The sequence below is a fragment of the Tiliqua scincoides genome, chromosome 9, assembly GCF_035046505.1.
Source record: "Tiliqua scincoides isolate rTilSci1 chromosome 9, rTilSci1.hap2, whole genome shotgun sequence".
Classification (NCBI taxonomy): Eukaryota; Metazoa; Chordata; class Lepidosauria; order Squamata; family Scincidae; genus Tiliqua; species Tiliqua scincoides.
Window position 1 is genome coordinate 2853793 of NC_089829.1, and position 26436 is coordinate 2880228.

Genomic DNA, 26436 nt, shown 5'->3' on the forward strand with positions numbered 1-26436 from the left:
CCTCTGGTTTGTGTGCTCCAGGACACAGATCAATCTCTGGCAGCACCTCTAAGTAGGGCTAGAAAAGACCCGATTGAAATCCTGAAGAGATGCTGCCAGTCAGTGCTAAGCTAGATGGACTGAGGGCCTGACTCAGCAATTACATAGCTTCGTACTTTCCTATTCACTAACTCAAAATTGCCTGGCTGCTGAGTTGCCTCAAATCAGTCCCAGAGTTGCACATCTCCCCGTCTTGATGTAAAACTAGGGATCCCAGCGCTTTTGAAATGGTTGCCACATATCTCTTCTGCAGGACTCTTTTGTCTTCAGTTATCATGCTAGTGGCGTAATTCGGCACAGGAAGTTGCCACAAGGTCACCTACAACAAGCACGTGCAGGAAGACAATGACTGCAGCCATAGCAGATTAAAAGAGTTACATAGTTTTGGGTGGAAGAAGATTTGCTAGCAGGGAAAGCAGAACTTTGAGGGGGCTGTGTGGTGGCAATGCTCCCCCCTTCTCCTGTGCGCTCAGCAGCTTCCAAAAATGACCTATCCTAGAAGCTTGTTTCTGGCAAGGAAATGCAAAAGGGGGGGGACCTTTCTATGCCCCTATATTTGATTCAAGGCCAGCTGTGCCTCTAGGCCCCCCCATTTTCCAAACACCTGGCTTCATGTATGTCTCGTTTTAAATATTTTTAGCAGAAACACAATAGAGGAATATTTTTAAAATAAAGATTTAAAAATGAAGGCAATGTACAAATCTAGCAGGATTCAGCCTGACCGAGTCTCAGGCAGAAAGCCTGACAGCTGGAAAACATTTTTATTACAAATATTTAATTCTCCTTAGAAAGGTGCAAAACAAAAGCAAGAAGAGGAATGACTGCAACTGAAGGCACAAAGAGCTTGTCACAGGTGAGCTGATATTGGCAGCTGCTAGGCAGGGACTCTTTCCCAGAGCATGGCACAGACATTGGAAAAGGACACAGTCTTGTTACTTCATCCCAGAGAAGCTACTTGGCTCTTGTCAGTGGACAGACCTTTGACATACGACTCTTTGTGGAGTATTTACTCTCTTGGGTACGTCACCATCAGAGAAGGGCAAGTCAAGAGCACAAACAGGATATACTAGCCCAATTCCTGGAACCCAGGTCTTCCATGCCAATGTGTTTATGGGTTTAATCAGCAACAGCGTGGAGAGAACTTGGGCAGAGGGATATGAAGGCGGCACTTCAAGCTGTTTGTATGACATCCCACCACAGAGTATACAAAGCATTCTCCAAAGCAAACACCATTTCTGTGTTTGTGGCAGGAATATAAAAAAAAATATAGATACTAGTTCTGGCTCAAGGATCTGCAGGTGCTTTTAGACAATAATTCCTCTAGAGGAGGAAGGAATGTACAATGAAAAGGTGAGGCAGTTCATTTTCATGGGGGAAACCATGGTCTTTGTCTCCAAAGAGAGAGCCTCAGTAGGGACGAGGGGGAGCAGACTTGCTAGCCACATCTGGGTACAAATGTGGTGGCTGGTCTGGGTTATCGATGGATTGGTATGATGAGTGATCTTGGCCCACGCGGAAAGTCCCTAGGGAAGAAAAGGAATAAATATGTTTGTTAAAATAATCAGCAACTCATTCAAGTTGCACTGAAATGATAATTCACTGATTTTTGCCCACAGTACTCTGCAATACGAGCAAGCACTCTATGGCCTTGATCTCTATGATCGAGCACTCTATGGCCTCGATATTGTTTCAAAATATGAAAAGCATCATGTGGTTGGTTATTTGGGGAGCAGGGTGTCCACTGCAACATATGTTGTTGGCATCCTTCAGTCTCGGAAGACTATGGTGTCACGCTCTGAATGGTGGTTCTGGAACAGAGTGTCCTCTCCAGTGCGTGAAGCCTGGGTAAAGTAGGTATGGAGGATAGGCTGTTACCCATGCAGCAAATCCCCCCTCTCCACGTCGCTGAAATGGTCCAATGGAAAGGCAGAGGCCAATACGGTTGGTTCCAGCGGCATCGCAGGAGTTGCCAGAATGTGACTGTGTTCAGCCACGAACTGCCTCAGGGACTCCAGCTCCGGATTTTGCCTCGAGGTTAACTCCTGAAGCCTTTTCCATAACTGGATGTAGCCACAAGGCAGTGGAGGTTTGGGATCAGAGTTTTCCTTCTCTCAGATGAGCTGCCTTCCCAGGCTGACGAGTCCCATCTACCCGGTGGCTGTTTAGTCACCTCTTACAACAAGTACAGCCAAACTGAGGGCCTATTCTTATCCCCAGCCCCCAGGGGAGCTGCAACAGCTCCACTGCAACAGCTGACTTCTAAAACCAACAACCTTGCTGGAAGCTGCACCCCAAATCCCAGGTCTGTTTGCAGCTAATTAACAAATTAATTCTGAGTACCCCTACTCAGGCATCCCAAAGGTAAACTTGGCAGCTCTCAGATGGCTCTAACAAACTGCCAGGTAAATTCACAGAAGGGAAAGAGGAGTGTTGATAATGGTAACTGATGATGGCTATGTGGAGCCTCCATGTTCAAGAGTTCTGTACCAAGTTCTAGGGAACAACAATGCTGTTACAGGCTTCCTAGAGGCATTGACAGGGCTCTGTGGGAATTGAATCCCACTCTGAGGAGTTGACACCAGTCACTGAGGAAAAGCGGAGAGCTCTAGCAGCATACAATCATGTTAGCATTTATAGTTAGGAACAGAACCCCCATGTTCAGAGAAGCATTTTGCAACTCTTTAGGGAGGCCATGATTCAGCTATAACTGGAGAGGAGAACAAGGATAGGGGTGTGAATTTCATTAAGGCCCCCCCCCCTTTCTCTCAGTTGTATTTCTTCAGGTCAGATGTGGGTGATAAACAGCTGTGCTTCCCCTGCTGGTGGGCTTCTTACAGGTGTCTAGCACACACCTGTTGGAAACAGGAAGCTGGGCTAAGTAAACCTCCAGTCTGTCAAGCAATACTCTCTGTGCTGTGGTACATTAAACTCTGCCAGTCATGCCCACAAAGTCTCAGCAATTCACTTTGGCTGAGTGTGTGAGCTTGCATCCACATTGTGGAGCATGAAGTGCAATCGGAAGCACTTGATGCAGCCGCCTCACTGTGATCAGAGGGGATTCCTCCCAGGGAAGTGCATTTAGGATCACATCCCCAGGGATTCCCACTGCCCCCCCCCATGTGTCCCATTACAATAATCAAATTCAGTCACAAGGATGCCTGCTCACCACCTCTGAAGATTGGGCCCTGTCTTAAAATTATGCACCTAAACTATGCATACCTAAATTATGCATACCCACAGGTATGGTAGGATTTTTCTGTTTGGTCAAGCTAAGGACTTAAGACTGTATTCTGAGAGAATGTTGTGTTCAAAACAAGTACTCTTTTAAAAAAAATTAAGTTTTTTCTTTTTTTGTGTATTTTAAAAATGTGAATTCCTGGCCGTAAGGAATATGTTCCTGGCAGTGTTTATAAAATGGGGAACTAGAATGAATGAACCCAGAATGAAATGTATCTTTTGTCTTCCTTGTTGCTGCAGGTTGCAAAACAGCCAGGGAAGAAGGCCAGTGGACATATAGCTCAGGAAGCAGACAGAGAAACAAAACCAGTTCTGAAAACAAAGACCGTTTGTGATTAAGCTAGCAACATATTACATTGGCATGGAAAGCAGGGGCGTGTGAGGGCCAGGGAAGCAGCAGGAGAGGGCAAGTGGCTCAAACCATGCCCCACCAACTCACTCCACCTTTACACCAACAAAGCACACAAATCTTTCACCAACTTGCAGGGTTAGAAGACATCACAAGTGTGGCAGCATCCATCAAATGTGCCTGGCTGGTCATTGCCTGGCTGTGCCCGTTGTATCCCTCCTGCCTTAATTAAGCTGACCTTGGCAGGAGAATTAAGGACAAAATTGATACAGGACTCCCCAAGGGGCATGATGGGGCGAAGCAGAGCCAAGAAGGGAAACATTTTGCACAAAAACAGGAGGATTCTCAGGAAGACAGAAGATACACTTGCAGAGGCATAGAGGACAGTGGCACAAAATGCCAACCCCACCCACCAAAACAGGAGGAGGAAAAATAACTGGAGTTTTGCAAATAACTGGACTAGATTAGAAGGAGAACAACAGCAAAAAATTTTTTAATTTTTTGAACTGACAATTGCATCAGAGCACCCACATTTTGTGCCCAGGAATGGGGGACTCTTTCCAAAATGGCAGAAGGGAGAGACAGACATGTAAGTTAAAAAAAAAAAAAAGCTGGATCAGTAATGTCGCACAAGGGGAATAGCAGTCGAGTCAGCTGCATTGCAAGTGAAAGGGGTGCCTGGCGAAGACTCCAGATCTGAAAGGGAAGAGAGGTCAAAAACACAGACATGAACACCAGAGAGAGACTCAAGACCAAACGGAAAAGTGAGCAGGGAGAGTCATTCAAAAGGAAACTGGCATCCCAGGCTGTGTGAAGAAAAAGGAAGGGCTTGAGCAAGCAAGAGGAAGTCAGGGAAAGGGAAGACTTGGGACTGTTCCAGAAAATGGTGGCCTACCTAGGTTGAAGGAATACTCTCCCCCACGCTCCCGGTACATCCAGTAGGAGAGGTAGCAGGAGACTGGCTTCAGGATGAGGCTGAAGATTGCCATGCCAGTGCTAAATCGCAAGAGGTCAATTAGGGCCTTGGTGGAAGGGTAAAACAGGCAGAAGTGAATGACGTCCGTGAGGATCGTGAGCACCAAACCGATGAGGAACTGCAAGGAAGAAGTACATGAAAGAAACACAAGCCATCAACAGACGACATCTCCTCCCCCCCCTTGTTTTCTCCATCTTATTCTTGTAGGATCTGCAGTGAATTCACAGGCCAACACACATTTTGCTTCCTTAAACGTTACACCAATTCCTCATGAGGAAGCTGCTTGAACCATTCACTAGAGGCTATGCCATGTCTCCAAAGCTAGACGTGACAGGGCAAAACGGATGCCATTTTCTGAATCGGCACCCAAATTCATATCAAACCACCATAAAGTTTGGAAAAAACTTTTCTGACCCTCAATTTTGTAAGCCTGTGTTATCAAACATTTCATTACAGGTTACATCTTGTGCACATCTATTTTGTTGTACTCTTGTGTTGCCGCACAATGTTTTGCAGTGTAACTAGAACTAAACAAAGAAAACCAGGAAGAGAGGCAGGTCCCCACCCCCAAAAACCTGCAATCTCACATTTAAACACAGAGGAAGCCATAAATTCAAGGGGGGGGGGGATGAACGGTTTGTGGGGTTTGCTTATACTTTTTCTTGAGAAGTGAAAAATGTGGGTTTTTCTTTTCTAACACAGCACTGGAAGAAAAAAATGGTTTGCAGGTGCAGCTCCCCATGACTGCCCAGTTAGTCTCTGTGGGGCTTAGCAGGTGGTAATGCAGAATCTTGCTGCCCCTGGCTTGGGCTGGGGGTCCCCCCATCAGGTACATGGGGGGACCCCCCTCTGTGCAGGGACATGCAAAATCTTGCTCTTAATGCTGTTTTAAATTTTATTTTGCATTTTATGACTGCATTTAAGTCCCTAGGAATCCCTTGGGGGCAGAAATGTGGCTGACCGATCCCATCACTAATAGCATAAAAAAAAATAAACTGACCATGAGAATGGCGTCGACAGAATCCCTTTGGGCAACTGCCCAAACCCCAAGTGCAAAGGTGGTGAAGTTCCCCCACGCGTAAGATGATGGTAACCAGTCTGCCATGCATCCCCTGGGGGAGGACGCACAGAAATGGGTCAATGAACACCTGACATAATCCAATTTGAAGACCCACCCCCAAATAAAGCTGCATTCCCTAGACCACTTCATGAATAAAAATTGTCATACCCTAAGTGGGGCTGGGAAGGTGTAGGTGGCTATTTCTGTAACAGGCAGGTTGGGAAGGGAAGGAGCTTCCCAACTCTGCCTAGTTGCCAATCAGGATGATAATTTAGAGCTTTAATTCATAATTCAGAGCAAGATAATTAATTTGGAGCTTCCTGGGCAGGTAAACAAGCTTCACATGCATTAGCATGATGGAGTCTTTACTATCAGCTCAGTATTCTGTTCCCCATATTACAGATGGAGAAGACTGAGGCTGGAGAGAGGCTCCCACTTCATAGTTCAGCCTCTTTGCCTCTACACTTACACCAGCTCTTCAGGAGGCTTTTTATCTTTCTGTACCTTGAGACCTCTGGTTTTGCTCATGGCAAACCAGTTTCTCCTCCACACACATTCCTTTTCAACTCATTGCACAATCTAACTGCACTCTTGGCCACTGCAGCAGTCACTGAGCTGGCTGAAGGTGACACAAACATGCTATAAAGTGCAGTGTTGAAAACATGCAAGTAAGCAGCACTGGTGGGGATGCCTGTGCCACCCTCCCCACACTTCATTCAGCCCCTGGGCTGCTGGTGCAAGAAGGTAAGGCGCCAAGCTAACTAGGGGCTGGAAAAGGGTGGTGGGAGGGCGTTCCAGAGGTGGAGAGGGAACATTTTGGGGCAGAGGGAAGGTAGAAGGTGATGGAACAGGCACAGGAGGAGAGGTAGGAACAGTGGAGGTCTCGTTTCCCATATCCTAACCACCTTCCTGGGCCTTCAGGCACTACACTGGGCATCTCGGATTTGCGCCAACTATATAGCTGGTGCGGGACCAAGAAGCCCTAAGGTCAGGCTGCAGCGTTACTCATGGTAAGGGGGTAAGGGGATAGATTTTCCAAGAAGAACTCCAGCTGCCTCCTAACCTGTGCTGGAGAAGCACAGGCCATGCAGTCTGGCTGTGCCAGCGCAGATCAGGATTTATTTATTTATTTATATAATTTATATCCCGCCTTTTCACTCCAGAAAGGAGCACTCAAGGCAGCTAGGATTGTTCACACAGAGCTGCGTTCACTCCTGGAGCCGATTCCATGTCAGGAAGGCAGGAAGAGGCATCCCAAGCTGGCATTTTAAAACACCAGGTGGCATCAACCCAGGTACAAGAGGCAGTGCCACTTTCGCATGAGCCACCCTCCCCAAACTCACAAGATTAAAAAGAAACAAACAGTATGGAAGTTACTCACCAGGTTGTTAGCAGCCAGTGCACCAGGACAACTGCCTGCAAGCAGAAAGAGACCTTAATGCACATGGTCCTTCATGGAGTGGCACAACCAGAGAAGTCCCTGTCCCAAGGACTTTACTTTGCAAATGTCAACAACAGAGAAGGGAAAGGAATCTGAGAAGAACAAAACAACAACAGGATAGAGAGGAGGGGGAAAAGACCGCAGACTTGGATCCACTTAAGACTTTGCGTTGCTTGACAAGGGTAGCTGAAGGCAACCCCCCTCCTTCAAACCTGCATCCTTTATTACAACACAGGCCATTGTTCAGTGCAATCATTGCTTTTTGACACTTCACTCAAAGCCTGGGCTCAGCTCTGAATGGCTTATCGATTTCAGGAGCCAACAGGAGTCTGAACAGAAGCAACACTCGCTCTGCAGCCCGCCCCTCTCTGAACACCAACCAGCGCCCAGTGGCACCTTCCCCAATTGAAGGATGAAAGAAAGAGCACAGCACTTGCTACTGCAGGCTCACTGCTGAAGAACAATGGAGCTAAAGCCTTGGAAGACACAAAATCAAGTGCCTCCTACCTTCAGGGAAGCAGGTGTTTAAAAAACACCAGGGAACCTTCCAAAATGGCTCACCTACAGGCTGAAGTTGTGCTGTCCCAGCAGAGCGCCACTACATGGTTGTAATGTATATTGGGGGTCTGTAATCATAAGAAGGTTAAGAACCCCTGCTCTAGAAAGCTCAGAATGGGGGAAGGGAGCTCCCCCCATCCTCACAACACTCCTCCAAGGCAGGCAAGAATGAGAATGACCCACTTGGGATGCAATCCTAAACATACTTACATGGGAGTAAGTGCCATTGAGTTGAATAGAAATAACATCTGAATAGACATGCCTAGGATTATAGCAGTGGTGAGCTCTGTTGCCGAGTGGGGAATGTTGATGTGTCTCACAGTCAGCCTATCTGACTACACTACACCACCAGCATCCCATAACTGACTCCTGCAAAGCCTCACAGCAGTGCAAGAACCTTGCACCATTCTTTAAGGTTTCACCTGTGCTGCATTCCTGGCTGTTTTCACCACACCAGTGCAATGACAGGACCTGTGGAATCTCCACCCAGGCATACATTGATGTCTTCTCTCCCCGCACCCTAAAATTTATTTCATTCTGGCTCAGGCACAAGCCAAACTCAGTTTCACGGGCAATGACTCTGCAAGCCTTCTATAATGGTTGCCACTGCCCTTGATACAGTCACAGTTTTCTATTCTTCCTTGAATGGTGCAACACACAACATCCACTTGAAAGCAGGAAATGGGTCAAGAACCTAGCAGCTGACTGGGTCACCCTATGAGAAAGACATGAGCGCACCGGAGTTTGGTAATATGGACACAGCTGGGACAAACGTGTACTGCCTGTTCCAGAATCATTACCAAGAATGGACTCATTCTTTTCTATTTTTAATTCCTATGGAGCTTTTAACTATGATACGTCACTTGGAGCTTAGTCCAAGAATCGGTTTGTGACAGAAGGCCTGAGCCCCAGAAATCAGTGACAAAAGAAAGAAAAAAAGACAATGAAACTCATTGCCACAAGGCTTTTTGTTGGCAACCTTCAGTCTCGGAAGACTATGGTATCGCGCTCTGGATGGTGGTTCTGGCACAGCGTCTAGTGTGGCTGAAAAGGCCAATTCGGGAGTGACAATCTCTTCCACACTGGGAGCAAGTGCAGTCTGTCCCTGGTCTGTCTCCCTGGCTATGGGCCTTCCTTCTTTGCCTCTTAGCCTCAGACTGTTGGCCAAGTGACTCTTCAAACTGGGAAACTGCACAGCCTGCCTCCAAGCGGGCCGCTCAGAGGCCAGGGTTTCCCACCTGTTGAGGTCCACTCTTAAGGCCTTCAGATCCTTCTTGCAGATGTCCTTGTATCGCAGCTGTGGTATACCTGTAGGGCGCTTTCCTTGCACGAGTTCTCCATAGAGCAGATCCTTTGGGATCCGGCCATCATCCATTCTCACAACATGACCAAGCCAACGCAGGCGTCTCTGTTTCAGCAGTGCATACATGCTAGGGATTCCAGCTCGTTCCAGGACTGTGTTGTTTGGAACTTTGTCCTGCCAGGTGATGCCGAGGATGTGTCGGAGGCAGCGCATGTGGAATGTGTTCCATTTCCTCTCCTGTTGTGAGCGAAGAGTCCATGACTCGCTGCAGTACAGAAGTGTACTCAGGACGCAAGCTCTGTAGACCTGGATCTTGGTATGTTCCGTCAGCTTCTTGTTGGACCAGACTCTTTGTGAGTCTGGAAAATGTGGTAGCTGCTTTACTGATGCGTTTGTTTAGCTCAGTATCGAGAGAAAGAGTGTCGGAGATCGTTGAGCCAAGGTACACAAAGTCATGGACAACCTCCAGTTCATGCAGATTGTAATGCAGGGAGGTGAGTCCACATCCTGAACCATGACCTGTGTTTTCTTAAGGCTGATCATCAGTCCAAAATCTTGGCAGGCCTTGCTAAAACGATCCATGAGCTGCTGGAGATCTTTGGCAGAGTGGGTAGTGACAGCTGCATCGTCGGCAAAGAGGAAGTCACACAGACATTTCAGCTGGACTTTGGACTTTGCTCTCCACAAGGCACAACAGACTTATTTAAACAGCTCAAGAAAGATTGGGAAGAAATTCACAGAGGATTGGTGCATCCACAGTGATGAGCCTAAGAAAGCTACCATGTACAGATGCAGTATATCTCTGAATTGCAAGGGAAAGGCTTAATGCATTGAAATAGTGTTGAATATATACATTATTTTAATACTGTAAAACATCAGGGAAAAAGTCGAATACAGCAGAACTGGTCAGCTAAACACCATTCTTTGCAAATGTGCCAGTTTGCTAAACCAGTCATGTGGATCATCTTCAAACAATCACCCCCCCCCCCCCAATTTTTGCTTTCAAAATCCATAGGCACAGAGGGGAGAAAAATATTTAAGAAATTTATCATTGCTGTCAACAGCTTTTTTTTTTAGTTTGAAAAAAGCTCTGCTTAATTAACCACAGAGGCTTGGTAAAGGGTGGGGGCTGGTAAATCTGCAACAGTCATTAAAAAAAGAACCCCAACTAATTAAGATTCTCCCCCTCTTCCAATGTTGTGATCAACCCCCAAAGGAGTCAATGCTAATAAAATTTTGAGACTCTCCCCTAAAAAACAGTTGATAACTACCCAGCTTAATTACCCCCCTGTGGCTTCCAGAAGGAAGACTGGAGGGGGTGTGCATTTGTGCAGGGGACACAAACAACATAAACATATATATTTTTAATACTCATAATATCAAAACTTAATTAAAAAAACAAAAAGCGTGTCAGTTAGACTCCCAACAGAACTGGAGTAGCTGGCAGCTGAATAATGCTACAAATCCTTCTTAGTTTCTCCAGACACAAAAATATGGTGTGGACAGCTTGCTACAAAGTTGTCACCAGGCTTCATGAGTACTCAGACAAAGCCAAAAGGCTGTTCCTGAGGCCCCACAGCCATGAAACTGGACACAACCTTCTGACAAGACACTGTCTTTGTGGATTGACATGGAAAAGCCATCAAAGCTGGCTCGCTTCTGTGAGTTACCTATGCAGAAGGCACTAGGGTGCCCCCTCAGCCTTGTAAGCCCCACCCTTTCGGCCCCTTATGGAGTCAAAGGGCTTCCTGCTTGTGTCCAGCAGTCTTTCAAACCTTGAGGTTGGCCGTGCTAAAATGACATGGCCAACCTCTGCCCACAAATGTTCACTGAAAGCTGCACAATGGCTCCAGCCACTTCCATCAGCAAAGGGGCCCTGGAAAGCCTGCATTAGTGAAGCAACAGGAGCAGGTATTAATTCAAACATGAGTTGCTCGTAGATTTTGGAATACCAGCCTTAAGTCCTCCCCAACAGCCACTAGTTGTACAGCTGCCCTGCTTTCTGTGGGAAAGGAAGAGGGCAGAGAAGAGGAAGAATTGGAGAGCGCTGAGCAAAGCACTGGAGACTGGGAAGAGCAGAGGGTAGCACAGCACCGAGTGGGGGGGGGGCAACATTTGGAAGGCCACTTCCAAAGGTCTTGGGCCAGCCCTATAGGTCCTCTTTCAATCATGTTGGCTGCCAGAGGCATGTTCCCCTTTGCCTCCAAGGCAGTGATTTTCAATCTTTTTCATCTTGCGGCAGACTGAAAGGGCAATAAAATGGTCAAGGCACACCATCAGTGTTTTAACCACTGACAAGGCACACCATGCTGTTGGTAGGGGGCTCACATCCCCCAATGGCTCTACTAATAAATGAACCTCTCCCAAATTCCCACGGCACACCTGGGGACCATTCGTGGCACACCAGTGCGCCATGGCACAGTGGTTGAAAATGGTTGCTCCATGGGATCAGAAATCTAGCATGTGGAAGAGCAAACATTAGGTCCAATCTATGTCAACCAATTCTGCGTAGTCCAGTCTTGTTCCTATAAAGCAGCTTCTCTGAACAATCCAAATTATGCAAAAGCCCAAAAGAGAGTAACAGCCAGCCAAAGGCATGGACCTCAAGTATAGTCACTGAGTGAATCACCTCACCAAGAAAATTCTCATATAGCCACAGCATCAGGAGAGAGGAAGTCAAGGGTTTTTCCCACCCTCTAACCTGCCTTTTCTCAGGTGAGCAACAACTATCACTTCCTTGTACTCCACTGGAACATTTTCAACTCTGCTGTGTTTGCAGAACTTCACTGGTGTTTCTACAATTGTAAATGAATGTCAAAATCTCTGGGGGTTAGCGTTGTGCGACAGGAGCGCCTGGTCTGTGGATTTTCCCTGAGATGCTCCATTAGCAAGCTGGGTGGGGAGGGCATGATGGTTAGATGAAGACTGGGAGGCTCAGGTTCAAATTCCCACTCAGTGGCCACTTGAGCAAGTCAACAGAAAATCACTATTCTGGATTGCTTCTATGCAATTTGTCACAAAGACACAAGAACATCTACCTAATTAATAACAGTGCAAGTGGTTACATTTGCTGGACACAGTCCCCCAAAACCAAAATGCCTGTATTAGTAGAACAATGCATACAGCTGAGAGGGGAGAATATCCTTTCACATTTCCACTGCCACTCAGTTAAACTGAATGGCAGCTTGCCTCTGCTGCAACAGAGCCTTCTGCAGTCAGGGAACTTGTAGAAAAGCTTTTGTTGCTAGGTGCACACCCCTAAATTTCATGCAGCGTCACTAGGTTCTAGGTGTGCAGTCTGTTTATGCAAGAATACCCCAGGAACCCAGAGATATGATCCAGCCTGGCTTAGATATACTGCCTCTCCATTGGCAGGGGTTAATTTATTTTACAATGAAACCTCCAAGTTAATAACTAATCAGATAAACAGCTCACAGGTCTCCAAAATCAAAGTGATTCATAGTGCTTGTTCTCTCCCTCTCTTCCCCCCACTCTCTAATTTCCAGGTAAGATAAAAACACCAGCACCCCTTCTTGCCTAGCTCATACTTGACTCAACTTTTTTCATTCAATTCTTGATCCCAGGATCAACTAACAAAAATAAAACTTGTCTGGGAACCAAACTGAGAAAAGTTGTTCAGCCCCCCCACACCAAGCTTCTGAAGTTCTCCCCTTTTCAACACTCCACATTTGCTTTTTAACATGAAACCACAAAGGCAACCCAGTTTTGGGACTATTATCAATGTGAGGGTGGCACCCAACTTTTATCTCTGCTTTCTACCTTCACTCAGGGAGGTCACAGAGGTGGCTGGAGTCAGCGATGGGTTGGGAGAGGCCAAAGAAGCTGAAATTTATTCCGGACAGACTACATGCAATCCAGAGGTGTTACCAGGAGATTTGAAACCCAGGAATTGGTTCATTCACCTGTTCTAGACAGAGCTCTGCTTCCCTCAAAGGACTGGGTTTGCGCTTCAAGGGTGCTCCCAAACCTGGATGCCCAGGTGACAGCTGAGGCTTAATGCACCTTCACCCAGTTTGGTTGGTGCACCAACTGTGTCCTTCCTTGGATCTGTCAGATATGGCTATGGTCACCCATGCATTGGTGAAATCCAGGCTACTACTCTATGTGGGGCTGTCCATGAAGACTGCTCAGAAATGGCAATTGGCACAAAATGCAGACACTGGGGTCTTGGACCACCTTTATTGGCTGCCTGCACATTTCTGGGCACAATTCAAATTATTGGTAATTTAAATTTAAAGCCCTTAATGGTTAGGAGCTTAAATGCTTTAAGGTCCCATCACTTCCTGTAAAAATTTGCCTACCCCAGGAGATCATAGAGGACTCTGCTGAGCTCACCATCCCCACTGGCGAGGACTTGCAACAGGGTCTCCTCTTGTGTTACGAGCCCGTGGAACTCTCTCCCACCTCATATCAGGGTTACTCCATCTTTGCTAGTGCTCTGAATTGGGGCTTAACTTTTATGTCCCATAAAGGGTATAGTCCCATAAAGTTTCTACTGCATGGTTTTTAGAAAATGCAACTCAATCAGCCATGCACCTCAATGGAATCAAGGACTCTCCTTGCATGTTGCAATGAACTTTTAATATATGTATTTTACCCACAAATAACCCTGGGAGGTAGGCTTATATTTTACAGAGCAAAATCAGGCCCAGAAACGGGACTTTTCCCCAAGGTCACGGCAAACAAGCAGGCCTTGAACTTTTCAATATTGTGCCCCAATATTACAGCAAACCACTGCTACATTTCAGTCATCTGGTTTGAGCTCAATTGACAAACCAGAAACTGCCATTTGAAGCAGGTTTGCTTTAGCTGTGTTTGGCATTATGTCCATTTTAGTAACCCAGAGTTTTGGCTCTGGAGGTCACTGTATCCTAAGAGCAGCTCAGCTGCCAGACAGACTCCAAACATCTGTCCAGCTAGGTCAACCTGGTCTGCACTTGGCTAGCAGCAGTTCTCCAGGGTTTCAGAAAGGGGCCTTACCCAGTCCTCTGTGGAAATTCCAGAGACTGTATGAGGAAATGTCCAGAAGCAAACCAGTGCCCTTCCCCCAGCAGTGCTGAACAACTGAAAATGAAAGAAAACTTTCACGGTTTCTCTACATGCTTGGAGGTTAAATTATGGCCTGTGAAAGCCACAGTTTGGTGCAGGGATACAACTGAGTCCTTTAATTTTGCTAACATCACAGTTCCTCATTTCTACAACTTCTGAACTGCACCTGCTGGCCTTCCAGAACTGACAATACAGAAGAGACACACATCATTAGTGCCACACACAGACATAAAATAAGTGAGTAAGAGGAGATCTTGACTCAAGGGGCAGTGGATGTTAACACTTGGAGAGTGGGAGAAGCAGTGGAGCCAATTTGCGTAGAGAGGATTCTTGGTACAGCCCCCAGCAAGGGGTTTTTCCCTATCAAGCGGCTGCCAGTCAGTGTAAACAATACAGAGCAGGACGGATGAAAGGTCTGACTCAGCAGGCAGTTGCGTCCCAAAGATCCAGCATGGTGGGGGTGGAAAGGCCATTTGCCCCACCAGCTGATTCAAAGCATCAATAAGGAAACATGACTTCAAAAGGAAGGTCTGGCCCTGGCAATCAGGTGAGTAATGCTGGGAAGTAGTTGCGTTCCCCAACAGCTGCAGCCACAGCCAGTCCTCTGCCGGGGGGGGGGGGGGGAAATGGTATCAGTACACTCCGACTGTTTCAGAAACGCTCACCACTCTTCTGCAAGGGTTTCAAGGTGGGTGTCTGGAGAGCCCATGCATGCAGATGGCACGCTCCTCAAGTGTGTGAGCTGGTGTCCAGAACCTGCTCACTGCAAGAGCACACGTGGTCCTAGAAGATGTGGGATAATCTGGAACAGTCTGCTATGCAAGAGCCCCAGCTCCAGTGCTGCCTGGGCTTTCCACCCACGGTGGCACCAGTCTTCTCTTGTGCATTCTTGCACACCAGCCACCCCTTCCCTCCTTCTTCAGCAGCCTTCACAGCTCAGCAGCCCCCTGTATGCCTCTAAGCTCCAGCCTAGCCATGAAGTGCAAACATGAAGTCCCTGGAAGTCTTCTGGTCTGAGCTGTTAAGGTGCTATAAAACCACCTCCTCTCTGCCTCAGCCCTCTCCTACCTGCCTGCCACCCATACGGGGGGGGGTGTGTGTGTCATACTGGCCTACCTTGCAGGGTTGTAAGAATTTCAGGACAGAGGAAGTCCTGGTTGCAGCACCTCCAAGTAGAGCTGGCCAAAGACACTTCCCAGATACTCAGGACAGCTACTGCCAGTCAGGGAAGAAAAGACTGGTTCAGGTTAGCCAAGAGCCTGACTCAGGAAGGCAGTGTCATATGTCCGTTTTGGTACATCAAGTACATGCCCGTCATCCTACTGCATGACATCACAGGCAGGGCCAGTCTAAGACTGCTTGACACCTGTGTCAAATGCTGTTCCCACCCTTACATGTTGATGCTACAGCCCCTGCACTGGAGGCAAGTGAGGGAGACAGAGATGCAGCACTCCCTATCAATGTGCTGCCTGAGGCAACTGCCTCAGTTGGCCTCATGGAGGGACCAGCCTGGTCCCAGGACTCCTTCAGCCTTGAGCTTGCTCACTTTGCTTCCTCCACTCACCCAACACAGTTTCCTAGCTACACACCCTTCGGGCAAGTTTCTGGCACACCAGATCCCTCTCTCCCACCCAGTCCCCCCCTTCACCCAGGCACACCCTCCTTTTCTCACCCCCCACTGCCTTGGTCACAGGGGCAGAACCATGGGGGGCCATGGGTACATGGCCCTCCCAAACTGTTGCGCCAGTGGGGAAAGGCACCTGCCTGGAAGGGGAGCACCCCAAGCATGGCCAGGTGCTCACGACTGCCCACCTGGAAGAGACAGCACCGGAGGGCAGTGAGAACGGGAGCCCAGGTCTACCCGCCTGGCTGACCTGGCTCTGGAGTTAAGGCAGTGCTGGTGGCCCCCGGATCCGCCCCTGCTTGGCCTCCACTCCCAGCCCAGCACGAGCAGCCCCCCGGGTGTGCCACCCCCTGCCCGTGCGCGCGCCCTGCGCAAGGCAGCCCCTGCTCCACGCCAGCCTTGCGCGCTCCCTGCACACCAGCAGCTCCAGCCCCCCGCGGAGAAGGCGCTGCGCCCAGCCACACGCACCTTCAGGTTGACGGCGGGCACCTCCATGCTCCGAGCCAGCGTCCACACGGCACCGCTCGCGCTCCCTGCTCCTTCCCCGGCCGCGCCCCGCCCCGCCCCGCCGGACCCGTGACTGCCTCCCTCCCGGGGGAAGACTCCTCCCTCGGGCAAGGGACGCGGCACAGGCCGGGCTGGCCTGCCCCGGCAGGCGTGGCTGATCCGGAGTGACGCCTCTCGCAGCGGAGCCGCTTTGCCCGGGTCGTCACGGGTGAAGGAGAAGGGGCCTCTGACCATGTGCAGAGAGCGCTTTCCTCACCACACCCCTGAAATCAGACCTCAGACTGTGTGATGCCTCCGTTTTCTGCCCCCATTTCCAGCGTCGGGTCATTTATCCAGAGAGGAAAGGGCACTGAGCACGTGCAGTGTCTTTCCCTTGAATGGGGCAAAACTTCTTTTAAGGGGCTCATGTCGGTTTGCTATCGATTGTGGCGTCAGGCTGCAATCCTAACCACGCTTTCCTGGGAGTAAGCTCCATTGACTATAATGGGACTGGCTTCTGAGTAAACAGAAGATTGGGCTCTCATTCTGCTTGTTTCGAGAGGGTGAAATATGAGACCAACACACTCAGCTTTCCAGGAGCATCTTCTGCACCCCATTTTCCTTCTGTGGACAAAGTGAGTTGTTGTTGTGTTTTGCCAGGGGCTCCGGCTCTCTTTTGCCAGGAAGCAGCTTCTTTAAAAAACCCCAACCAGTTGCACACAAGGATAAGAGACTATTAAGCAAACCCTAGCGCTCAGTCCTGTGGTTAGCCTGTCTCTTCCCCCAACTCCCTTCTTCCTTTTCCAATCCAGGGAGGGGGAGGGGAGCAGTAGTGGGGCAGGCAGATGGTCTGAGGTAGGCACCCCCCACCAAGAAGTTTTTCACCTGATGTGAACAACTCAATTGGCCTCATGGATGAGCTGGCCCAAATGGTGAAGGATCTGCCCTCTGCAGCTCCTTGAGAACTGTATTTTTTCCCCATCTAGACTTCCTTAGAAGCTCCAGAGGTGAAAGGTGGTGTTGGCAACATGCCCAGGGCACAAGTCTGACCATCTACATAAGCAGCAGATGTTGCTGAGTCCTTCCTGGCACACTGGGGCCAATTTCTAGTGGGGCCAGTCAGATCTGTCTATGGCCTCTTTGGTGTACTCTTCTCAGGAACAATTTTCTGGAACCCATTTCAGGAATGTGCTAACCACACAGGAGAAAGGGGGAGCTCTTCTACCCCTTCCCACAGACTCCTCAAAGTTCCTCTTTCCCAGCTAGCAGATCTCATTCCACCCAAAACAATGTGACTCTTTTAATCTGTCTCCTGGGCTGCAGACATTGCCTGACCTTCGCATGCTTGTTAGCATTCTTGTGAGGGATCCTCACACCAAATCACATCACAAGCACAATAACTGAAGACACAAGGAGTTCTTCTGAAGAGATAAGCAGCAAACACAATGAAATGGCTGGGATCCCCCATTCTACACCAGGACAAGGAAACAAGAGAATCTGAGGCTGATTTGCTGCCACTCAGCAGCCAGGCATTGAGTTCAGTTGCTGTAAAGTCATCTGCTTGCTGAGTCAGGCCCTCAGCTCATCTAGCTCAGCACAGACAAGCACTGACTGGCAGCATCTCTTCAGAATTTCAGACAGGGGTCTTTTCCTGCCCTGCTCAGTGATGCTGCCAGTAGTGGGGCAGCATTTTGCTCCACCAGAATCTTCTTTACAAAGTGTATAACTCTTATGGATGAACTCACCACAATGACACAATGCACACTGCCATTTAACAGCCCAATCCTAGCTACACTTTCCTGGAAGTAAGCCCCATTGACTCTAATGGGGCTTACTTCTGAGTAGACATTCATAGGATTGGGCTGTGACGTGTGATGGCTACAGTGTGAAACAGCAAGTGTGGAGTGGTTCATGTTAATTGTGCCTACAGCAACATCTTTGCTCTCTAATGACCAGACATGCTTATTTCCCAGAGATTAAATTTCTAGAGACAATCTGGGAAAGAAGCTGAACCCTGTAGAATGACCAGACTCAAGATGTGCAACGTTTAAAAAAAGGAATAAGAACAGTGTATTACTAAAGATGCGGACCAGAAAGAAGGTTCTGTGTCTGATAAAAGGGGTATAGAAGTGCTGATGGACTTTCTGTTGGCTGAAGGGTAGTGGAGAACCAGTTATGGGATGTTGAAAAACAGCACAACTTCTGCAAGTGAAGGTGCAAGGTCCGTTTTTGTCCATGGTGGGGGAAGTCAACCAGCAAGAAGTTGGGAGGCAGAGGTGCGAAGGATAACTATCTCTTTATTTACACCTCATCAAAATAGAAACATGCAAGCACATCACAGCCTTGACTAAGTGGCAATGGGAGTTGCTCCATTTCCCATCACCAGGAACATTCTTTCCCCCTGACTCTTGAAAATACCCCTCCCTGCTTTTCCCTTAGAAAAAAATTCTAAAATAATGATAAATAACTGAGCCTTTGAAGAGCTAACCAAATGAATTAGCTGCTGCAAGCTGGCAGAAAATGAATCACTGATTCCGACATGGATTGGTTCCTGAAATAGAAAGATGCAAAGAGGCAGACACATGCAAACACAAGGCTTGTGTATTTTGCTCTTCCATCACCCCATACTCTCAATCATGCTTCTAGCCGCTATGATGGTCAGACATCTAGACAAATGCCTGTTGAAATCAAAGAAGGGGCAGAGCAAGACTTAAAGGGATCAAGCACTGATGTCCTGCAAAACTCCTTTCCCGTATGTATGCAAACCAATGCATAATATGCAAAAGTAAAATGTTTGGGAAATTGGCTTAATCATGTATAACTGATTCAGGACCTGGAATTGGCTTTCCCAGGTGCATAATCTGAGTGACCTCAGTGTGCCGTCAACATGCTGTCCATTCCTTGCTTTGAAATGACTCACACAGGGACACAGCAGGAAAAACTACAAAAATGGGTGTTTCACACCCTTGTGCATCATAAAGGAACTATTTTCAGTTGTTAGTGAAATATGTCACAACCTGAACTCAGAACATTTTGAGAAAACTGCTCTAGAGTCACTGGTGTTCAATCTTGAACCACTATACAGCTGCCAAATCATTTGGTTGGCCTTCCCCTCTCCGTCCTCATTGCTAGTTATAAATTAATGCCTTCCACTTCGGCATTTGGAAAAGTGTCCCAGGATCCTTCTAGACATTAATGAATGAGCCTTGATCTCCATCGGTGGATTCTGGCTCCACGCAGCGGCCTTTCCGTCGGGTCACCCTTCGGTTGCGGTGGAATTTGGCATAACATCGTAGTCCTGAGGTGGGAAAGAGGAATCTTTATTCTCGGCGAAGGAGCATTTCTCCAGGAGGAAAGGAAGCCACAACACAAGTGTGTTCCACAGATACTTTGAAAAACCCTCTTTGCCCCCTCCCCACCTAAGAAACATATTTAATCTCAAATATCTAAATGGGTACCAAATGCTCTGTCAATACCACCAGTCATGAAACTGGAAAAGCAGAGATTCTGTCTTCCAGTTCTCTGCCACTGGGAAGGGGACAGCTTTGACTACCTTCCATTGGAAAGTCACCAACTCTCACCTTCGGTACACATGCAGTCATCGTAGCATTTGTTGTTAAGGCCACGGTTGTGGGGCTTGCAGAGGTGTTCGCGCAGATCACAACAGCATCCTGCCAATTCAAGAAAGAAGCCTGTTAACACAGCTTTAAGCTTTCACTGACTGCTGCCCCACAGAGCAGTGTGAGGAAGATCGGACTCTGAGATAGTTCCTGCACACATTTGGCTTGCATCCACCTCTTCCACTGATGCTAGTCCTCATGAAAACTGATACCCACCTGGGAGACAATCGAGGTGATGGTCACACGGCTCTCCTTCGGTGGGAGTGGTTTCATTGCCACTGTTCTTACTCCGACGTTTGTCTGGGTGGGTGTACAAGGAAGATGGGGGGAGAAAGGCAAAAAAAGAGAATGCAAGACTGGAAAACACAGATGTACACTTCATAAACATAAATCAGTAAATTATTAAAAATTAATTCCTTATTTGATTTATTCTTTACATTTAAAATATTGCAATTTGTTTCCCAAAAGTAGTTGTGCTGCAAGTGGTCCTGGGGGCTCTTTTCAGGGTGGAAAGGTGGAATGCAAATTCCTGGATAAACTAATTTTTAAAAAAAACTTTAATGTCCAAAGCCTTCTCCTTTGGAAGCAGATGGGGCAAACCTGTGTCTCTGGACTGGTCCACTTCAAACAGCAGGTGGGGAAAATAACATGACTGAATGAATCCTCCATACCAAAAATATTTTTTTAGGATGCACATAGAAAATTAGCATGCAGGGAAAAGTGTTCTCACTTGGCCTTCTCCCCTCCCCCATGTTGTTATTATTTCCCTGCATGTTGAAAAGGAATAATTTCCATGCAGGAGCACTGAATCATGTAACTCTCCCTCTGCAGTGTGAAAAGGTACCATCAAGATTCCTATCAGCAAGCTCACCTGCTGTTTACAGGAAGTAGGCCAGTAAGTCCTCTGTATGCATTAAGGCAGTGGTTCCCAAACTTTATCAACTGGCAGCTCCTGTGACCCCCTGGGCCACTGGCCGCAGCTCCCCATTATGGCTACACTCCTATACATTCTATTGGGCAGCAGGTTTTTTGCAAGGATTCTGTGACTCCCCTGGCTGGTTTCCGTGGCTCCCTGAGGAGCCATGGCTCACAGTTTGGGAACCACTACATTAAGGAAATATTTCTGGATTTCTGGCTCTAGCTTTTGGGGGGTCCCCCAGTGGTGCTCTCCCCATGCTTTGGATACATGCAGCACCCATCCCTGTAGTACCCAGAAACTGGGCTCCTCTCAGCAAGGCTGAGAGGAGGTTCTCACTCGTTGATGACCCAGTGTGGAGATAGCATTTGTGCACCACCAGCAATGCCTTGCTAGAAAAGCCAACTGGGCCGTGGATGGGGAAGACCCCTCGGTCACAGCCAGCCTGATAGCTGGAGCTGCCGAGGCCAAGAAGGACTTCTGCCCACTGTTGCCCCTGCATCCCTCCCGGAAGCGGCTTCATGTCTCGTTCACAGGAACAAAGGATGTGCAGGAGGAGGAGGCACCTTTTCTCCTGGCCGAGGGCCACATGTCTGGCCGGAGGTCTTCGTAGTCTGTCCAGTCAAAGAGCATCATGTCCAGGGTTGGAGCCACCTCCCTGTCATGCCTCACGCGCTCCCACAGTTGGGGGGATGTGGCTTGGAGAGCTGGAGGCTCCTCTGTGGATGTCTTCAGCGTGGAGAGGAGGAGGAAGGTAGGAGCCAGGCCTGTGGAGGAGCCTTCGGCAGGGAGTGTCTGGAACTGTGCCTCAAAGTGGTCAGGCTTCTTGTATAAGGCGCTGTGACCGGGGTCAGACCCTTTGCCTGCAACAGAAGGAGAGTCCTACCACCCTTGACTCAGGCCACCATTAAGAAAGGAAAAGAAAAGCTCCACATCTTGAACATGGAGACTTGGCAGCCCAATCCCCCAAAGAATGTAGGTCTCTAAAATGTTCTCTTCTCAATGAATGAGATTGTCACCAAATGCCTGTTCCTTGTTAAGCAAGAAAGTACCTCTGAACAAGTGCAGAGTGCTCTTCCTTCACTAATGGTTAGGGATGCCCCTGAGCTCATGCAGAGTGTGAACAAGGAAACAAGAGAGTGCAAGGGAAGGACTGAAATCTAACAATTCAATGTCTTAGAGACTGAGAGCTCTCTGCGCTGGCTTCTTGCTTGTGCAGCACTGTCACAAACGCGCTGTCTGGTGCTGGGCTAGCGGCAGGCAGGCACCTGGCCTCTGCTGCTCAACAGTCGCATGGACTGCCGAGCAGCAGAGAGGAAAGCGGGGGTGGGGGGAGGCAGGGAGGAGGCGTTCTGGGGAGGTGGGCAGAGAGCGGGGAGGAGGCAGGACAGGGAGGCAGGAGGTGGGGAGAGGGGGGGAGGTGTGCCAGGGGAGAGAGTGGGGAGGGAGGGAGGTGGGATCTGGAGCCTTCAAGTCAGGCTCGGACCGTGACATGAAGGCTCTTACCTCACCGTCAACCTTTTGGTCAGTGGTGAATCAAGTAGCCCCATTTGGGGCTACTCACTTTACCCCAGGAAAGGGGACAAAAGTCCCCTTCACCCGAGGTGCTGCTGCAGCTGCGTGCCCTGGTTGCTCAGGATTGGGCTCTAAGTCCGCTTACATTGCCTCTTCCATGTCTGCTTGTATGTCTGCCTTTCATTTGGCTTGTTTGTTAACGCCTAATAAAGATTTTTGAAATTGACTAAAATCTGAGAGTGAAGAGGCCACAGTCAAGGGAGCAACAAGCTATTTTCTACTTGGCTTCAGAGAATTTGCTACCCTTAGCTCTGCCCCAATGCCCATCAAGCTCCACCCAGACACAGCCAGGTCTTGCCTTGACCCACCAGGTCCCATCCCTTAGTTATAAGGTAATGCCCTTTGGCTATATGTTCCACCTCTTGCTCATGAGATGGCGCCCTCTAGCTTCCAGGCATCCCTCCTGGGTCTGAACATCTTTAGGGGGCCTGGCCAGCTAAACCAGTCTCTGTCTCCCATCCACCACAATACCTTGGTGCTGCTTCAACCTGTCTCTCCGGTTGTGCCGTCGGTGCTCTCGGTTCTGCTTCCTCCCTTGCTCAGACCCAGGGGCATGGTTCTCCTGCTCAGGATAGGGGAACTCAAACCCCATGAAGATGTCCTTTTGTTGGAGGCCTGCAGACTGTTCCATCCGTCTTGGCTCTTCCCCCTGCATGGACCGACTTAGCAGCTGCAGGCTCCCTTCCCCAGAGCCTCGGGCCCTGGAGGGCATCTTGTGGTGGGCCCGGCTGTGCTTGTTGAGGCCGTGCCTGCGGTGGTGCGTTGTGGCTCGGGGTGGCCAAAGATCCTGGCTTTGGAAGGCATTGATGACCTCTGGGAGGGTGGAGGCCCCAGGATCTGGTTCCAGGGAGTCTGTGAAGCTGATGGCCAGCAGGCAGAAGACGAAGATGGGGGAGAAAGAGAGGTGGATGCGGCCCATGATCCCAGATGCTGAACCTCACCTACAACATCATAAAGAAACAGTCATGGTCAGCACCTTCTAATCCTGGAGAGCTGCTTTGAGGAGCAGGTGGAGGCTGGGGAATGTACAAAGCTAGCCTGATGGCCTGTAACCTTAGAAGAGGCATTTTACCTATTCTTAAATTATAAGCATCTCCTTCTGCTGCCTGCCAATGCAGAAGAGGTGTTCCCTCCCACATGGGAGAGGCAGAGGATGCCTCTTCTAAGGAGGCAACAGATACCCACAGGTACCACCTGATAATGCATGCTTGTGTCTTAGAAGAGGCATTCCCTCCTGTCTGTAAGTGAGAAGGGGGAAGAAGTCTCTTCCAGTTTAACAGCAGTGCTTATTACCTACTTTCATGAGTATTAAAAATATTCTTTAAAAAAGAATCTGGTGTGTGATTTATCTGAGTACCTGTCATGGTGTAAAATTACTCCTGGAGACAGTAAGCCAATCATGGCGCTTCTGACACATTGCTCTGCAACTGCACATGTGTGGAAGCAGGCCCACACACCCATGCGCTCACATACCGCTTTCCTCACTGCTGTTGGTTTCAGCATCCACAGAGAATGAAAAGCCAGGCAGTGATTTCATGTGCAAATGAAAGCCATTAATCAATGGCAGCATCCCCCCATGACGTTAGACCAGCTCCAGCAGAGGGTGATTGCTGCACACCAGCTGTTGCACGGGCCCTTGTGCCAGGACTGGTTGGCATTCCAGGCCAGGCTCCATCTCACAGCTGGCTCGCCTTCCACAAAAACTTCAGGAGGAAGGAAGAGCTGGAGCAGATGGCAGATTTTCAAAACCAGTGGGTGGCTCTGAGCCCCCCCACGCCCTTGAGCAAAACTGAGTTTATGGGGGGGGGGGAAACCCAGCAAGTCAATTCTCCCTGGGTGTCATAAGCTTCATTTTCCCAGAGACAGTAAACTTGTGTCTGTGTTCCACCACTTCAGATAGCAGGCTCACACAATAGACTTCTGAACAAATCAACAATCCCCGCACTAGGAAAACTAGCATGTCTGGCTTCTAAGCTAGCTTTCCCCCATGCTTTCTAGCAGTTTTCTGCAGTTTTCTAGCTGCAGGATTTTAAAAGAACATTTCTGGAAAGCATTCCTTCAGCTGAGCCCATCTTGTTGTCAGTGGAGGAGTTGAAACCAAACTGGTCACTGTTCCAAGTTTTCTTCTCACCCTCACACTGCCAAAGCAACATGCACAAGCCAGCATGCCCAGATTGCCACATATTCCTCTGTCAAGGCAGTGGAAACAGAGGGTCGTTGTAGAGCAAGAAACAATTTGCCTCTATCCAGGATGAAACTTCCTCTCTGTTCCTCCACAAAGCTCCTATTCTACAAGAATCTATGATTGCAATGAATAATATTCTGTTGCAGAGGAGCTCCTGGCCGGCTGTGGTGGCAGGTGAGGGGTGGCATTCCTGGGGCCCAGCAATTCAACTCTGATTCCCTCTTGTAAAACTAGCTGTGCAGACTGTGGTGCAAAAAGCTCTCAGGCCCTGGAGAGAAAGGCAGCAATGTTTACTACCAGGCAGCAATGTTTACTACCTTGGTAGGTAGTGTAGGGGGGCCCTGGAAGGAATTTTGTGCACAGGTGTGATGTACTAACTGGGCAAATAGGCCATTTTTTAAGGCTTTGATATAGCATAGGGAAAGCAACTGTCCCTACTCAGCAAGGTATCGCATCCCTCCCAGAGGCTCTTGTTTGTGCTGTTTCCCTTGTGTTTCTTCTCAGATTCATTACACAGGCCTACAAAATTGAGGGTCAGAAAAGTTTTTCCCAAAGTTTATGGTGGTTTGATATGAATTTGGGGTGCTGATTCAAAAAATAGCATCCATTTTGCCCTATCACCTCTAGTTTTGGAGATATAGTATAACCTTTTTAGTGAATGGTTCAAGCAGCTACCTCATGAGGAATCCATGGTGTAGGCTTCCTCATGAGGAAGCTGTTTGAACCATTCACTAAAGAGGCTATGCCGTGTCTCCAAAACTAGACCCCAAATATACCCAGGAATTGGTGTAACGTTTAAGGAAGCAAAATGTGTGTTGGCCTGTGTTATCAGTCCTTTTGGGAACAGCCTGCTTCCTGCAGTTGTGGACTCTCCCTCATTGGAGGTTTTCAAGCACTGATTGACTGGCCAATTGTCAGGGACACTGTAGTCCCCTGCACCAAGCAGGGGTTGGACTAGATGTCCTCCAAGCCCCCTCCCGACTTTAATATTTAAAGATCCAATGACAAGGAACCATTTGCTATGTGAAAAGTGGTATATAAATATATTTCTATAATTATTTTTAATTAATAGTATGAGTTGAATTTTTAAAGCAAATCCACCCACCTGTGGCCAAATGGAAGAGGAAGGAACTAGACTGTTCCTGCTACCCAGAGCCAGCTGGAGTGTGTGCATCACGCCACGGAAGGGCCTACTAATTTTGTGGAATTTCAATGCTGTTCCTTCTGGCCATCCACCAAGCCAGCATCAAACATCTCTGCCAGCCAGAGAAACAGGTGCAGCCGCATCTTCTTGTTCGTTGCAGCCAAGCTGGTGGTGCACAGGAAAACTTGCCCAGGGGGATTGTTTGCACAAAAAAGGGAGAGATTTTCTTTGCGCCTTCCCAAGCGGCGTGCACAGGCCTCCATTGTCGACATGTGTGAGCATGAACGTGTGTGTGTCAGAGGTGATCTGCAGCACTGCCCCAGCCCTCCTGTGCCAAAAAGCCTCAAAAATGGAGCTTGGCAGGGGTGCACGGATGATGTATGAGGCTCTTGGAAGCGCACAGTGCCGGCCAAGCTGTGCAGGCCAGCAGCCATGGGGTGAGTGAGCTGGAAGCGGGAAGAGCACATTGTGCTGATAAATGAGGTTTCTCTACCCCGCTGGGCTGGTCTCCATCTGCTTTCTCCAGTCTCGAAGGCAAACGGTTGTGCCGGCAGACATGCTTCGGTGCCTCTCTGTAGCCATGGCATAGGCCCACCCGCTCCCCCCCACCACAGAAACTTCACAAGAAGAGGGTTGCCCCACCTTCCCCCCCAGAAAACACCCCCTAGGGTATCATTTAAAGCGTCTCTCTTTTTTACTGTCAGATTTACCCATTATCCCAGCCTGTTTCCTGAGCATTCACCCAGCTTTGTAAAGCAGGTTCTTTGCCTGGCCTGTTTTCAGTGCCAACCCCAGCATCCGTCTTTAGAAAATGGCCCACCAATAACTCACAATCCCATCCTTTCCAGTGTGC

At 48.6% G+C, this 26436-nt stretch overlaps 2 protein-coding genes across 2 annotated transcripts; both read right to left on the reverse strand.

Annotated features, from left to right (window-relative positions):
* Window positions 1-781: 781 nt before the first annotated feature.
* Window positions 782-16204, reverse strand: AGTRAP (angiotensin II receptor associated protein). The gene is made up of 5 exons (XM_066637674.1): window positions 16126-16204; window positions 7043-7077; window positions 5602-5713; window positions 4521-4719; window positions 782-1562 (listed from the first exon to the last, which is right to left on the reverse strand). Exons 1-5 carry the CDS (start codon window positions 16150-16152, stop codon window positions 1447-1449), a joined length of 489 nt encoding a protein of 162 aa, XP_066493771.1. The 5' UTR covers window positions 16153-16204; the 3' UTR covers window positions 782-1446.
* A 3124-nt stretch (window positions 16205-19328) lies between these two features.
* On the reverse strand, window positions 19329-23173 carry DRAXIN (dorsal inhibitory axon guidance protein). Its single transcript, XM_066637353.1, has 5 exons — window positions 22726-23173; window positions 21246-21542; window positions 19980-20063; window positions 19725-19814; window positions 19329-19441 (listed from the first exon to the last, which is right to left on the reverse strand). The coding sequence occupies exons 1-5, from the start codon at window positions 23171-23173 to the stop codon at window positions 19329-19331; spliced, it is 1032 nt and encodes a 343-aa protein (XP_066493450.1).
* Window positions 23174-26436: the final 3263 nt, after the last annotated feature.